The sequence below is a fragment of the Poecilia mexicana genome, unplaced genomic scaffold, assembly GCF_051168715.1.
Source record: "Poecilia mexicana isolate PSO_F unplaced genomic scaffold, ASM5116871v1 scaffold_6, whole genome shotgun sequence".
NCBI lineage: Eukaryota > Metazoa > Chordata > Actinopteri > Cyprinodontiformes > Poeciliidae > Poecilia > Poecilia mexicana.
In genome coordinates this window covers 16,878,845-16,894,766 of record NW_028263375.1, presented here as the reverse complement: position 1 = coordinate 16,894,766, position 15,922 = coordinate 16,878,845, and the positions used below count along the sequence as shown (strand labels likewise).

The 15,922-nt window shown below is 39.5% G+C and overlaps 1 protein-coding gene across 1 annotated transcript in view; it reads right to left on the bottom strand.

The window, feature by feature from the left end:
- itpr2 (inositol 1,4,5-trisphosphate receptor, type 2) overlaps positions 1 to 15,922 on the bottom strand; it is a 63,544-nt gene that overhangs the window by 43,279 nt on the left and 4,343 nt on the right. Inside the window, exons 2-22 of the mRNA XM_014984056.2 lie at positions 15,264 to 15,334; positions 14,967 to 15,085; positions 13,819 to 13,905; positions 12,574 to 12,732; positions 11,816 to 11,914; positions 11,642 to 11,725; positions 11,397 to 11,543; positions 10,481 to 10,576; positions 9,459 to 9,503; positions 7,696 to 7,847; positions 6,752 to 6,851; positions 6,503 to 6,663; positions 6,278 to 6,419; positions 5,998 to 6,156; positions 4,712 to 4,884; positions 4,418 to 4,537; positions 4,002 to 4,184; positions 2,645 to 2,896; positions 2,418 to 2,565; positions 784 to 931; positions 89 to 276 (exon numbers count right to left, since the gene is read on the bottom strand). Of these exons, the coding sequence (XP_014839542.2) occupies positions 89 to 276; positions 784 to 931; positions 2,418 to 2,565; positions 2,645 to 2,896; positions 4,002 to 4,184; positions 4,418 to 4,537; positions 4,712 to 4,884; positions 5,998 to 6,156; positions 6,278 to 6,419; positions 6,503 to 6,663; positions 6,752 to 6,851; positions 7,696 to 7,847; positions 9,459 to 9,503; positions 10,481 to 10,576; positions 11,397 to 11,543; positions 11,642 to 11,725; positions 11,816 to 11,914; positions 12,574 to 12,732; positions 13,819 to 13,905; positions 14,967 to 15,085; positions 15,264 to 15,334 (2,833 nt within the window). The remainder of the gene's footprint in view (positions 1 to 88; positions 277 to 783; positions 932 to 2,417; positions 2,566 to 2,644; positions 2,897 to 4,001; positions 4,185 to 4,417; positions 4,538 to 4,711; positions 4,885 to 5,997; positions 6,157 to 6,277; positions 6,420 to 6,502; positions 6,664 to 6,751; positions 6,852 to 7,695; positions 7,848 to 9,458; positions 9,504 to 10,480; positions 10,577 to 11,396; positions 11,544 to 11,641; positions 11,726 to 11,815; positions 11,915 to 12,573; positions 12,733 to 13,818; positions 13,906 to 14,966; positions 15,086 to 15,263; positions 15,335 to 15,922) is intronic.

Here is a 15,922-nt window from a genome sequence, read left to right as displayed (position 1 = left end):
AACAAGGATTAATAAAGCATGCAAATTGAAATGGGCAAAAGAAAAAAAAACTGAGATGGATAATAAAATAATCAGCAGCAGTTCATACTTGCAAGATCTCAATGATCTTCAGCTTGGTGTCCATCACCACGACGTCCTCGTTGTCCGGGAGGAACTGTCCTACAGTGTAGCGCAGGGAAGGTGGCATGTCGGGCAAACTGTGCGGCACGCCTCGACTCATTACCATCTGAGTCATCAATTCTCCAACGCCGTGGATTGTGCGCAGAACATTGTTTCCTAAAAGGGAGAGGTGTTTTTTTTGTTTTGTTTTGTTTTTGTTTAGTCCGTTTGTGTGAGGAACATCAACATTTAAATGATTACAGTTGGTGAAACAATACAAAAAAAAAAAAGGTTTATGACATACAAAGTAAAACAGAAAACGTCTAATTCTTGACACCTTATACAGATAAACAAAAACAACTCGGCAACATTATCTCAGCCTTTCAAATTTGTCGTACTATATTCTTTGGTCTCACTTCATAACTGTTATTACAAAAGTCACAATAAAACATTTTAGCGATGATTTCAATCTTAATTCGTTTATAAACTGCTCTGGTTTTGCATACACTGATCTGTTATGTCTAAATTTATGAAATAAAACCAGACAATTAGCTTTTACCTCCCATTATTTTGCTACACATGAACCAGTGTCAGTTTAATTCTTAAGTAACCTTACTTAAAGGCACACATGTACATATTTAGGCACAAAAATGATCCTAATAGTTGAGGTTTCAGTGCACTGACCGGCCTCTGGAGTCTTCCCAAGGTTGCTAAGCAAGCTGAAAGGTTGCTGAACAATGTCCAGGATGGCCAGCAAAATGCGTGTGAGGCGCAGCAGCTCACTGAAGTTGTAGAAACCAAAGTACACCAAGTGTCGAGCCAGATTGACCACCTAACAGAGGGGACACAATCATAATCAGGATGGTGAAAGAAAGCCATAGAAATGTTTGCACTTCATGTATTCAAGAACTACACTGACTTTTTCACAAAAATAGCTGAAACAATAACATACATTTGAGGAATTTAATACAATACAATCCAACAAAAATGCAAATAATTAGTTTATTATTGCAGCTAACTACGAGTTAAACGTACAGGTGTCATTTTGGATTTGGGGCTTGATGAAAAACTACGTCCTCATCACTCAAACAGGTTGTACGTGTGTGAAAGATTTAATGAATTGCAACCAATGAGAAAATAAATTTTAACTGCAGGCTTCTCGAGGTGCAAAACACGTGGCAGCCCTGTTGGATTTTGAGAATCAGGTTGTTGAAAAAGCTTTCCTTCTCGTTTGAGTTTTGGGAATGTTTGCTTATTTTGTCAAACTGAACCAAATTAACGAGCATGCCAGGAAATAAAAATACCGTTAATCTTTTCCTGTCTTTATAGGAAAAGTTGAAATCCTTTTGGATACAATTTTTAATTCTACCTGCTATGATAAAGCAAGGAAATACCTGCATTTACTTAAACTGTACTTGTTGAATAAAATGCAGGGTTGAATTTTAAAGAGAGTCATTTGTAGTTGTTCTTTCAAGACAACTCAGAGAAAAGCAAGAAGAATTAAAACGAGTAATTTTTGTTAGTTTCATTGAGCCGTATTTTGACAGGATTGATAGATTAAAACATATTTAGCTTCAGTACAAATCTTAATGATCAGCTGAATGTCACATGACCTAAACCAGTGGTTCCCAAACTTTTTCTTCTGCGCCCCCCCAATGGTTTCCAAACATTTTCTGCGCCCTCCCTATGGATTACAAATGGCTGTCTGGTTGAAACGACGCGTGTGATGGGGCGGGGGACATCGACTTTTTCGGGGGCAAAATGAATGTACGTAGCTGAAAATAGACACCAACATCGGTAGCCTACAAGGTGCTTGTTAAGCTTAAGGTTCTGTATTGATATTAGCTAGTCATCTTTTAGCTAACATTTCCTGCATCCAACAGCTTTACTCAACTCAGTCGGTTAGTTTGGAGGGAAAAACTGTGAAAAGTTCTTTGCGTTTTGCTGGTTTGCTCCCGTGATCCTAACACAAACCTACGTAGCTCCGCACAGCAGCAGCAGGTCTCCTTCACAGGTGTAAACCCATAGCGCTCATGTTGCGTTTAAAGGCGGCTCGGAAAAACAGGTTACAACATGTTAACAACGGATTAAACAGTTTTAACTGCTGATAAAAGTGACAGAGGACACAGATATGGGAAGTGTGGAAGCCTCTACTGTATCAAATTGACATAGGAATAACAGAGAGTTGGCCATTCTAAGGTAAAAACCCAGCGCATACAGTGTTCATGTTTTGTTTTGTTTTTTTCATCCAGACGGCTTCCCGCCCCACAGTATGGGAACCTCTGACGTAGACTAACAGGCCTAGAAAGTACATTTACCTCTAGTGTGAGTTCATTCTTTTCTTTGTCCCCAAACGGGTAACGCTGGTTGAACACATCTTTAAGATAATCATCAACAAATTCCATGGTGCTTTTAAATTTCTTCTTCATCTCCTCCCTTGAGTCGACTGTTGACTCATACTTGAACCTGTGCAACAAATAAATCAAACAGGTGAGAATTCGCCTAAAAAAAAATAAGACGAGTCGGCCAAAGTGCAGATGCTCACTCTTTGATGGAGATCTTGGAAGGGATTTCCGTCCAGAGACGGGCATAGCGCACCGGAACCACAGCCTCCTGTGGTTCGCAGTCCACATGCATGTGCAGCATCAGGCGACAGAAGGACGCTCTGAGGTTGTAGGGCAGGCAGTCGTCAAACATGCAGCGCAGGATCAGATCCACAGGTAGTTTGTCGTTGATCTGGTTGATGGCCAAATACTGGCGATCCAGGCACATTTTGGCAAACAAGTTCAGCTGACACCTGCAGAGGACGAGAGGGGAGACGGGGGAAACATTTTAACGTTCAAGTGTTGATTTCAGTGTCAGTGCAGGATTTAGTCGGTGGCTCTTACACTTTTTTGGGATCAAATTTAAATACATCTATATTTATTAAAGTTGATACGTTTAAACTTTTGTGCCCTGTTGCACCTTGTGCTGCTGTTGTGGAAGCGCCAACACGCTAAGTGTTTAGTGTGGAAGCAAATCAAATCTTGTTAATATTGTGATGAACCCCTTTTGAACTCTGCATGACTCAAAGTGTGGGCTTTGCGTCTTACACTGCAGTGACACAAACATGATCAGAAACATTACTCAGGTAGCCTGTGGGGTTCAATCAACGCTCAGTTGGTTCCAAAGGACCGCTGGTTCAATTCCCTGTGCGCTATCCCTGTCGTTTTTGTCCCTGGGTAAGAGACTTCACTTGTATTGCCTGCTGGCGTTGGTCAGAGGAACCTGCAGCCTCGCTTCTGTCAGCCTGACCCAGGTCAGCTGCTGCTACAATCCAGTAGCGTGTGAATGTACGCGTTTGGTTTCAATTGGTCATATGTAGGGCATTAAACGTTTAAATTGATTAATATTATTAAAGGGGGTCATTATAACACCACCAGCTACCAGGTAGTGTTATGCCAGCTTCCATGGCGTTTAGGGAAAAAGTCTGACCCTCTGCAGCAGCTGAAAATTTAGACTAATCAAAACAGGTAAAGTATTTCCAATCTGTTATAATCCAACTTCGGCGATACTTGTCCACACAACTGTTAGCACCCTCTGTAAACCTTTAAGATGATTATGAGAGAAAATCCCAGGAGTGCAGGAGTTTCTGGAGTATTCAGACCAACCACTCTGACACAGACAACCTTTACAATCTCAACGTCACTTGCATCTCTTTTCTTCCCCATTCTGGGGCTCGATTTGAACGTCGGAAAGTTTTCATCACATTCTCTAAGATGCTTAAATGGATTTAGCTGTCACCATGTGACCGGCTTATTTAATATTCGGTATAACAACCAACTGATCGGCTGGAAATGTGAATGTGCCCCCTCAGGACATGCCTCACTTTTTTTTGAGAGTCACTGAATTACACCCATTACCTGTAGTAGGTAAGGAGGTCTGCATCGATTTTATGGTTGTTCTTAGCATCCTGGGCCAGGTGGCGGATGGATTTGCCATGAGGCTCTTTGTGGATGTCGATCCAGTAGAGCCAAACCTCCTCTTCGTCCCCATCATCTGGGGACAAGGAGGAGTCCATGGAGTTTTCCGAGTTTGAGATTAGCCTAGTGGAGAGTGGGGGTAGAAGGAAAGCACATGTAAAATGAAGCACTGGACAAACGTAGCAGTACTTATATAGGACTGCTGCAGGAAAAAATCTTCATTTCAAAGCAGACATAGCACTGCAAGAAAGTTCACACAGACTGAGGAGACTGTGCGCATGTTTAAATATGTTCAAAAATGTAATATGTGAAATAAGGCAAGATAGTTAAAACAGGCATCTGAGGGTTCGACTCACTTGGTCTGAATAAGGATGTCTGCGTTGGCGGGATTTATCATAAATTTTATGATAAGTTCCTGCGTGACGGGGATGGCCGTCTTGTTGGACGCACAGAGATCAGACAGATAATCCAGGAACCTGACAGAGTAGATCAAAGAATGGATAATATCAACCAGAATAACAGATACGGACCAACTAGATGACAGGAAGTTAACCAAGACACAGTATGCATCGTCTAGGCGCTACTACACCAAATTTCTGAATCTTGTTGAAACTGGACCACTTGCTTTGTGAGAGGTGTCCGTGTCTCACCTCGGCTCTCGATTTCGCCGCAGCAGGCTGACAAAGGTCTCGATCTCTCTGGCTGTGATGTGTTTTTCCAACAACTTGCGGTTGTTGTGCAGCAGCGCAGTGATTGTGTCCTCAGCCAGGATCTCATACCCCATCTGAGACTGCATGATGGGAAACTTTGTGGCTATATATTCCTGCGAGGTAGAAGAAATTACACATTAAGAATCAATTCTTATGTATGGTACATCATTTTATAGGTGCAAAAAAGCAATGCAGCTCGACTAAAAACCACTTCAGCCACCTTAATTTATAAAAGAGTTTGAGAAATGTGAAGGCAACAGTGGGAGGTTGTTCTCATCATGATGAAAAGTTCATTAAATGGCTACTTCTGGAAATAACTGATTAATAATGTACCTTGTAAAATGTCAGGAATGATGCCAAGAACGACTGAAAAAATTCATAGGCCACGTGGATTTGAACATTTATCACATTGCAATGCATTTCTCTGGGATTTGACATGATAAACCAAAACAAATTAGTAAATAAAGCATTTATGCTTTTCCATTTTGCATAGCAAACAAATAAAATCAGAAAAATGTGGCAAAGATATGTATTCTGCCCCATGATCTCTATCCAATCTGACTAAGCAAAAAGTAAAATTTTGCTGCTTAAAATTTCAGTTTAAGCAGGAAAGCTGACAGAGTTACATGCTAAAAGGCCACCTCACAATAGAGCATAATGTTGCAATGTGACACACAGGAGAAAAGTTAAATATGTATGTAAATACATGCACTGTTTTGGCACTGTTTTAACAATTTAAAGAGAGAAAGATGAAGATTTTGAACAATGATGAGCAAAGGTTGTAGCATTTAAAATGTAAATGCAAAAATGAGAAGAATAATGAATATTACAATTTTCAACAGTGGCATTAAAGTCAAATATACTCCTGCCTTACTGCTCAGTACATATTGAATGTTATGTGATTGAAAATTTAAAGGACAAACAGAAAGGGGGGGGTTAAATTTCTTTTACCCGTCCAGTGATAAAGTGGCTCTAAATCCCATGAGGAACACACTCCTCTACAGCTAGGTATATAATTTCACAACAAAAACAAACAAACTAAATACAGATTTAAACTAAACTAAAACAACTTAAAAAAAAATAATACTGCTGCATAGTGTATGTTGGGTAGTAAAAAGCTTGCTTTCTGCATACTTATTTTCTACAGTAACACACTTCATTTTTCAACCATCTCATATAATTACACGAGTTCGTACTACAACCATATACCAAGGCTCATTTTATACCTGATTCTTACGATAGTCCTGCTGCGAGTGTCGCAGCACTCTGTAGCAGAGTCTAAACATATATTTGAAGGGAGAGTAGCGCTGATCTCCCAGTTCCTCCAACCTCAACATTGGACCGTCGCCATTGTCTTTGAACGGAGCTGTCAGAATGCCAAAAATCTGCCGGAAAAAAACATCAAGGACAAAATTTATTCCCATTTTAACATCTTGAGGCCCAAATGTAATAATTTACTAATACATTTACACACAAAACTCATTCAATCAGTGCATTTGTGCTGACCTGGGAAAGAATGTTCTGCTCCCTCATGAGTTTTTGCCTCTCGCGGTTGGGCGTGGAGGTGACCACAGAGAGAACATCCTGCCCGTTGTTTGGCACCACGCACACAAAGAAAATCAGGTCCTCCAGAAGCGTCGTCACAAACCTGAAGGAAAAGTCCAGCTTAAAGTTCAAAATGAACCAGCACCTCCGGTTGTAAGCCGCATCACTTCATTTCGCTGTCTGTACCTCCTCTCGTTCTGAGTAATGTTGGCAAACTTAAGCTTCCTCACAGTGGACTCCAGGACCTGGTTGGCATCGTTTGCAAAGTCCAAATCTCTGACCTCAGATAAAGGAACGGATACAATGGCAAACGCCTCTTTGTCCTCCTTCGTGGAACAGGTACCAATCTACCAAAAAAAAAACAAAAAAAAACATGTAAAATACTCTATATTTGACTCGTATGTAGGTCTGTGTGTGCAGCAGTATTATGCAAACCTTGAGCATAACCGGACGCTCCTCCTCTGTATCTATGGCGATATTTGTACTCGTCACCCAGGTGTTTGTGCACAGGTGCCGAAGTCTCACATAGGAGTTTCTGGTGAAAGTTTAACACAGATCTGATGTCACTATGTATTAAAAACCGCACATCTGAACAAATAAACAGGATTTTTATGCTTTCTCCTTCTGAAAACTCCAAACTGTTAGAGACACAAGCAATTAAGAAAGAAGATAGTTTGTTATATAAATTATGAAATGTGATGCTACGGTTGGGTTTGGACAAAGACATTCAAGCTTTGACTTATTGTTGAAGATAAAAGTTGCAAATATATTAAATACCAAAAAAAAAAAAAAAGACCATACTCTTTTTTTTCCTCCACAATTCAAAGGATATGCAAAGGAGTAGGATAACTTTTTAAAAATGTGCATAATGTGCTTGTGTATTGAATATAAATGAAGAAACAGGATATATTCATTATATTAGTGCAGTATAGAAAAACAGATTTATAGATTTATTTATGTTTTTAAAACAGAAGTGTTTTAAAACTTCTGTTTTAAACAGAAGTTTAAAACTCCTGTTTTAAACTACGTTTTTTTAAAACGTAGTTTTAAAAAAAACTACGTTTTTTTAAAACGTAGTTTTAAAAAAAACAGTGCAAATTATCAAATTAATTTCCAGACTTTTCAATATTCCACTGGAGCCTTAAAGTGAAATGGGTCAAATTTCATTTTTAAAATAGTTAGAATTAAAAACAGGATCTTGGATTCAATCAGTTATGACAAACTTAGATAACTGCATAATTCAGCAGTTTCAGGATTGAAACACCTGGAAATGATGAGTCAACCCACAACATTAACACCTGCAGACGTGCATCACTCCAGGTCACTTGTCTGTGAAAATGAACAGGCTACAGAGTGTGGATAACTGGTGAGAGACTGACCTGGGCACCAGGCAGTCCGCCCGCTGCAGGGTGGTGGCATCCAGCTCAAACAGAGATGCAATGTCGTTCCCATGGGGAACAGAAACCAGAGTGAAGGCGATCCTCTCTGAGGCTTGGTTCTTCCTCTTGGAGAAGCCGGCGTCCGTCTCATTCTGCATTAAACGCAAAAGGTTGAAATGATCACTATTTATCATCTCTACCTTCATCTCATGATACCAAACTGCAATTCACTGAGCTCATTTTAGGACAACAGCTGGGATATTAATGACTTGTTTTAACTGTCCAACATTTAAGGCATTAAAGGTGGATTCTGCTGGTTTGACGTTACTCTCCGCCTTAGGCAGAGGATTTTGGACATCTTGTTGCGACGGTAGGATTGGTCAGACATTCCTACTTTATATAAGGACAGAGGAATCTGCTTTCTCCTCCCCAGGCAAAGTAGCACTTTTGCCTACTGGGTTGTTTTTCAAGTGCTTGATAAATAAAGGTGGAATGGGATGGAATAATCAGAAGATGAACAGATGGATGGATTCAGATAGTAAATATCAATGATGGTAATTCAAATGTTTTCCAGGGCTATTAACATTTTTAAAAAGCTGACCAAAAATCCTCCACATTAAACTCTTCTACCTCTGCAAATTAGACTAAAGCAGAAAACAGATTCAGAGGTAAAGGTAAACAATGCTCCAGTGTTTTTATGATTGTATAGTTAGAATCGCGTATGATTCAAAAACCTTCAAGGACACCGGTTTTATTTAATTTACTCATCAAAAATTTAGTCCACCTTAAAAAAAAAAAACTGAGTAATAAATTTGTTTAAAGCCGAGCACAGATTCCCTCATCAACCTGGCTTCCCTCTCCAGGTTTAAATTTTGACAAATCAGCTCAAATGTTGACAAATACCGATAATTACCGCTGACTGACTGAAAACAGATGGACACGAGCCATAGTACAGTTGGCTGAATCCCACACTAATGATGCATCGAATCACACAGTCGAGCAGACACACAGCCACGACTTTCCTGGGCGGCTTCAGATGCAGCAGACGACGGTAAGGGTTAACTTCTCCCACTGTTCTCTGCATGTCAATGGGAAGCTCCCCAGAGCTGGCTCCACGCCTCGGCTTCTCTGTCCTCCCACCCCCTCCCTCTGCTGGTGACTCACCCAACCAGTTTAGCACAAGCGAGTGAAGCAGAGCAGACAGCACGTCTGCCTTCTCCCCCCCACTCCCATCCTCTCTGCTTGCTGGGCACCCCCACAACCCAGACGTTATGTAAGAAGCCCCCTGTGAGTTTGAAATTCAGCATGTGCATAAGAAAGTGTGCGAGGGCTGAGGGTTTGTGTTTGTGTGCGTTTTTACCTCGGCAGAATACAAATGTGGCAAGCTGCTACGAGCCGAGAGAAATGTCTGGATGCAGATCCAGAGTTCGGCAGAGTTTGTTTCTGAGTGCGTGTGCGCATGTTTGTGTGTGTGTGTGTAGAAATCTGCAGGGTGAGCCGAGTGAGAACTTAACAAGTGATATTGCATAATAACAGGAGACGGAGAGCCGCCTTGACTTCTGAAGCTGCTGTGGTAATTGTTACCAGAACTGGAAATCTAATACTTACATCAGCGTTCAGCTTCAGACACACTGGGAAATTAGGGACAGTTAATATCACCAACCATAAAAATGTGCATATAAGGGTGGATTATCTACAAGTGATTCATAATAAGATGCCTGTAAGGTCACATGCTTTGAAACCTGTTTATGTTAGCGACTCACCTCTCTTTGGGATTCTGCCGTACCGTTTTTGAATTCAGGGTTCATCTACAGAGAAATTAAGCAATCAGAGTCAGATAGTTCTGGCAACAACCTTACTTTCATAAAAAAAACAGCACCTAGGTACAGATGATATCAGAGAAAACAATGGGAATACTGCCACCTACAGCATGTTACCCAACATCTTTTAACCAAGTCAAGTGTATATCCTTGCAACAAAAGGAATTTAAAATATCAAAAAGTTCATTTATTGCAGTTATTCAGTTAAAAGGTGAAGTTTCTGCAAAACAGGTTTATTAAACACAAAAGGATCATTTTGATGATTATGGCTTACAGCTTAACCTCTTACACCCTCAGGGGGTATAAATAAATTTAAATCTTAACATTTTGGGCAAAACCTTTATGCGGAATAGTTTTTGAAAGATTAAAGCCTCTTTTAGCGGATAATAAAAAATAAAAACAAATTTAAAGGCACGTGGAGCCTTTGTTTACAGAGCAAGCCGAGGTCATGTGGCAGCTGGACCCACCGGTGGGTCTGTCGGGTTCTAGGGGTTAAGAAAACCCAAACTTTAATTTCTTACAAAATTAAGAGTATAAAGACATTTTGCGTGTTAATGCAGTGATGCTGCACGCCACGCTGTAGCATGGCGTGTAGGAAATCAGCCTGTGGTTTGCTGATGTCTCTCATCTTGTTGATGGATTACAGAGTTTTTATAGGTTTCAAGTCAGGGGATTTTTTTTTCAAAATCACCAGTGATAATCTGCTGGAACTGTAAGCAAAATATGCATACATCCAAAAAGAAAACAGTAGATCACCAAGCAACAGCTCAAGCCATACTCATCAAAAATAACAGAAGTAAATGCTTGAACTATAATCACTGATCAATAAATCTGTAACAGGAGTTTGACTTTTTAAATAGAACCTCTTATGTAAATAAACCTTTTTGTAAAAAATACCCTGCTTTTTGTAATTTGCTCAGCGTGATGAAATTTTCAGGTGAAAACAGAAACTGATTCGGACTCACCTCTGCAGCCAGGTAATTCCCAGTGGCCAGGTGTTTGAAGCGGAAGAGACTGTTCCACTGACCCGCTCCACCCCTACAGGGGTCATAGTGCACAACCTACCACAAACACACCAAACAGGGAAAAATTAAGTGTGTGGAGTCATCATTTTTACAGAAACCCTTCAGGGAGGTATATCTTTTTTTTTTTTTTGCAAAATTCTGCTGAATGAAGTGCTTCATGTTAAACTATAATTGAATCCATAAGAAAAACAAAAGGTCTTTTTTTTTTTTATTTTCAAGCGCTTGGTAAACGTCACTTCACCTATCACTGTGGGACAGAAATGTGGCTCTGTCATTGTTCTGCACGATGGCATTTCAGCCACTGATATGGTAACTTAAGTACATCCTGGTACAAACAGTGGTGCAATAACAGGAACTTCAAATATGTGCCTACTGATAAAGTGAAACATGGAACCCAGTAAAAAAAAAAAAAAAAAAAAAACAGCACATAGTAAAGGAGCTGTAGAGTTAAGGCATGAAAGGGACAATTTCAGGCTAAAGTTAAATTTATCCAAACACGGTCATTCTGCTGGTGCTTGTAATAAAAATATGTTTTCAGTTTTTCATCTGGTTGCTGTGATCCTTACCTAGAGAGATAACAAAAACATTACAGGAAGCAACATTAACAAAGTAACAACACCGACAACCTGTTTCAAATGTGAGAAAAAGTGAAGCATTTTTAATTGCAATAGCATCAGAATAAGAAGTATTATATTTTTAAAACCTCATTTGTATCACTCAGTGTGTGTGTGTGTGTGTGTGTGTGTGTGTGTGTTGATGAAATATACTTTGGTGTCCTTCTTATTTTGTAACAGTTTCAGTTGTTTTCCACCTTTAAACTATCAAAATAAGACTATTGTGCCATTTTGTGCTTTACCTCAATCTCCCAGAGAGCCTTGGAGCTGGTGGCCGAGGTGGCCGACTGCCGCAGGGTGGTCCTGAGAAAGACATGCTGCTGCTTCTTGTACTCATCCCCAGTCAGGAACTTCTCCTGCTCAGCATGGAAAAGCCTCACCACATCTCCCTGTTGCAAGATAGCAAATGCTGAGACCACCGCCCACAAAGCAGCACTGCATTTCGGTCAAAACGCGGTGAAATTCAAACAGCGACAAGTCAACATACCCCCTTCAAAACGTCTTCCCTGTAGTCACTGAACTTCATGAACAAGGTCACTTTCCAGCTGGTGTTACAGTTGAGGGCATTCACCTGCAGCAGTGAAAAATAAGCATTGAAGATGGATTGAAATAATAAATGCAACAACCTGGTATGATTCTCTTGCAGGTGATTCAGTCCCACCTCTTTGCAGCCACGATTGTCTAAAAGCTCGATGTTGCTGGCATGAAGCGGCTGTCCAGCATTCACTGGCATCAGCACCACCTTGTCTCCAACCACCACCTCAATACAAATTGGACACAGTCAAATGCAGGCAAGAGACATGGATCTGGACTTTTTAAGGAGTTCTCAGATAAAAACAAACAGAAAAGAAGAGTGGACCCATGCAAACATTTGTTTTTTTTTCTTTCCCTATAGGGGTGCTAACACAACATGCTCGGCTTCATGTGGATGAGTGGCTGGGATGCTCAGAGAAAAAAAAACTGCATTCATAACAGTGGCCAAGATATGGATCTATCTTCTAAAGAGAAAAATGGTATGCAACTGCATCATTATTTCCAGATAACATGCTCTGTGACTCAGCACAAGTTGCAACCTTAAGGTCAGACACTTTTACAGAAACACACAGGCAACCTGCGGCTGCTGGAAACAGTAGCCGAAACTTTTCTGTGCAATGCAGGAGAAAGTCTCATTGTTTCTTCATCCATGCTTTCCCATTTTACTCTGTGATTAATGCTCAAAAACCATGCAAAAGCAGGGGCAATACCTTCAATCATAGGATGCTAAAAGCCAGAAGGGAAGAATAAAATTCAGAAATGTTACTGGAGACGCACAACGAACTGACAGTCCACTGACGACAGAGAGAAATGATAAGTTGTTGTTGTTTTTTTTCTTTTGGTTACAGAACCACCATGAGGTGAGCAAAAACCAGAGAAACCTACATTGTCTCCTTCGCTGCGAAGCTTCCAGAAGGGCTGGATGTAGAACCAGGAGCCCTCGTTTCCAGCTGGGTCCAAAGAAACCCGCATGGCGTTTTTCTCAAGCAGCGCGGGCAGGCGTTTGTTCACCGTCAGGTACTTATTACTTTTGATGTGGAGGAGCTGGAACAAAACATTTACTCTGGTTAGAACCTTCAAGGAAAGCATAGTAATTATTTAAACCGACTCCTCCAAATTGGATTTGTTTCACATTTAGACGCTTCTAAATTTTGCAACTAGTTTTATAGCAGTAAACCAGTTTTGATCAAAATGGTTTAAATTTTCTTGTTCAAATTTTGTTCAAATGGGTGTTTAATTAGTTTACTGAATAAACTAATTCAGTGTAAGGTTAATGAAACAGAACCGCAGACGAGAACTTGGATGTTCTGTTGGGAAACATTTGCATCCACTGCCCCCATTAATTTATACCCAATAATTCATCAGGGAGAATTAGTAGCATCTCTTTACCTTGATTCAATTATTAATAAATAGAACTGAGTTTGATATAACAAGCTATGTAATTCTTGACAACATAAATTAGATCACATTTCATTATGTTGTTGAACATAATTGATTCCTAATCCTATGAATTATGTAATAATCTCCCAATTTATATATAAATATAGTTTAGTATACAACTAATTTATTTGTGTATATATATATATATATATATATATATATATATATATATATATGCTTATTTAGATTAATATTCTTATCACATTAATATTAGTGCTTTAATAGTCTACAATGTATATTTTTGAGTTAAACTTGAGAATTTATAAAAGACTTTTTCACGTACATTTCTTAAACCATTTCACAAATCTTGGCATTTAGACATTCCTGAATCATCACTAAATAAGTTCAGTGGACAGATTTAGCTTTTGAAATATTTTCCTCATCTTTGCTTCAAAAAAAAAAGTTTCTTAATTTATACTGTAATTTGATAAAGATGGTTTTCAAATATTAAAAAGAGCTCAAACCTTTCCAGCAATCTAAATACGGTTCAGTCAACAGCTGAAAAATTCTGTTCAAATATTTCCTCAACAAATTGCGGCTTTACACTTCCATGGTTAACAATCTGTCAAAGAAAGCAATAGCACTTGTATTTACAACCTGTCTGAGGTTTCAACGCATGATTGACGGCAGCAAAATCCTCAGTAAACAAAGAAGACAAACAAAGCCATGTGCTGAAGAGATCGGCTCTACCTGGATGACACTACTGTACTTGACAATATCGCCGAGGAGTTTCTTGTTCTCCGTCTCGTTCTGCTTCTGCTCCAGTTCTGCAGCGTGCTGAGAGATAAAAAAATCACAAGTTTAAAGTTAAAGAAGGTTAAAGCTGCCGTCACAGTTTTTCCTACCGTGCCTAATGAGTCCAAGTGTGAGCAAATCACATTTCATATATCAAGCTCTGTCATGTCTGAATGGATGTGGTTAAGCGTGATATTGTTCATCTGTAACGTATTGTAAAAGTCTAATGCTCTGTGCAGAGTCGTTGTCAGCAAGTGGCTAAATATTTATTAGCTTATTTAGATGTTACAAAGGCATCCATTTTACTTTTAGCTCGGATAATTTGTTTCTAAACAAAAGATCATTCAGGCATGATTTAAAGAGGAAAACAAAAAATCTGGAATGGGGCAAATACTTTTTAACACCTTTTTAAGTTTGAGACTCTTGTTTTCAAGTGAGACAGGAAGAGTTGGCAAATGAAAGCTGCAGACTAGCCAACAACACCCCTTAACGCGAGTAATGAAGAAGCTTTCACCATATTTTGAATTGTTAATGTAGGTGTGCCGACATGACTCTGAACTATGGAAATCCAAGGAGTTCATTGGTGGAAGAAAAAAAAAATCCAGACTTTGCAAAAACTGAATCCTCAAAAAACAAAAAATTTGATTAAATCAATAAAATCAGTTTATTTCCCAGCCATTGGTTTTGGTTTTAAAAGCTTTGAAATGGGAAAATGTGTGATTTAGAAATTTGTTTTCTGTGCCTTATTTTGTTTTTATGCAAAGATTGTTTTATATAACAATGCGAAGCATTTTAGGGTTCTTTGAACTTAATCAATAACAAAACAAATGCATGGCATTTACAGTTAATCTAGATTTTTATTTGACTCCATCATTCGCACTAAAACAAAAGAACACATCGAGAGTGGAGTATTTTCCACCAAATACTCCGCTCTCATTTCAGTAATTCTTTGAAGTCTACATTTTGTTTCTACTTGATAAATAATATTTTCAAGCAGAAACAATTTTTGGTAACTAAACTACCCATGCTACATCACAGGTGTAGATTGTGGATTGACAACATGATCTGAAAGTTGCTTGCGTCTTAAAACAAAAACTTTATACCTGCAGCTTTTTAAAAAGCTCAGCTTGAGTGTTGTTGTTCCCTTGTTTTCCTTGTTTTGCTTTCCAGAACTGCTTCTGAGCCGAATACCTGTTCATGGGACACACCTTGAAGAGGCAATCTGCAGAGGTAGAGATGAATTCAGAGGCGCCACACTTGTGTGGTTTCACTTGGTAACGTTGCACTCAAAGGCAGAAATGTGCTCAAACCACATATCGACACTGAAAAGATCCTTAAAATACTTAAATCACATACTAACATACTATGAACTCATATTTGTGTGCAGTGTCTAAACATACCTCTGAATTTCTTGGGTGGATTGGCGAGGTCTCCTGCGTCGGGCTGGACCACGCACCTGTCATCGACGAGCCTGCAGCGAAGAGGGAAAACGGAGAATCGAAACATGACAATTATTTCTAAATGCGTCTTTCACGTGGCTACTTCTGCGTCATCCTGCCAACTGCCAGTACGCTCACTTTGAAAACACAGATTTGCACTCTGCAAACTGTAGTGAGGCATCACAGTTAAATGCAAATACATGCCGTGGAATCGCAAGCTACTTGAAAACCACTCATTTGAATGGGACATTCATTGGCATCTATAGCGGCCACCTGCAGGCTGAAAAGCAACGCAGGAACCACAAAAGAGCGTGGATGGCTCTGTTCACCGTCACATCCATTTGCCCGCGGCTTTTCCAGAACCCGAAGCGATTTTGAACGTCTCTGGGTGGAGCTGATGCCACTTTAGCTTTGATCTGTGCTCTGCAGCCTGACTTCACGCACTCCTACTGCAAGTTTGTTTAAGGGCAAATCACTGAAACGCAGAAGGTGTTTCAACTTTCAAATATTGTACACTGGAGATAAATAAAAACAAACAAATGCATAACTAAAATCTGATTTAAAAACACTTTTTTTGTGAGTGTGAAATGTAATGTCCTATTGCATTTATGTCATTTATG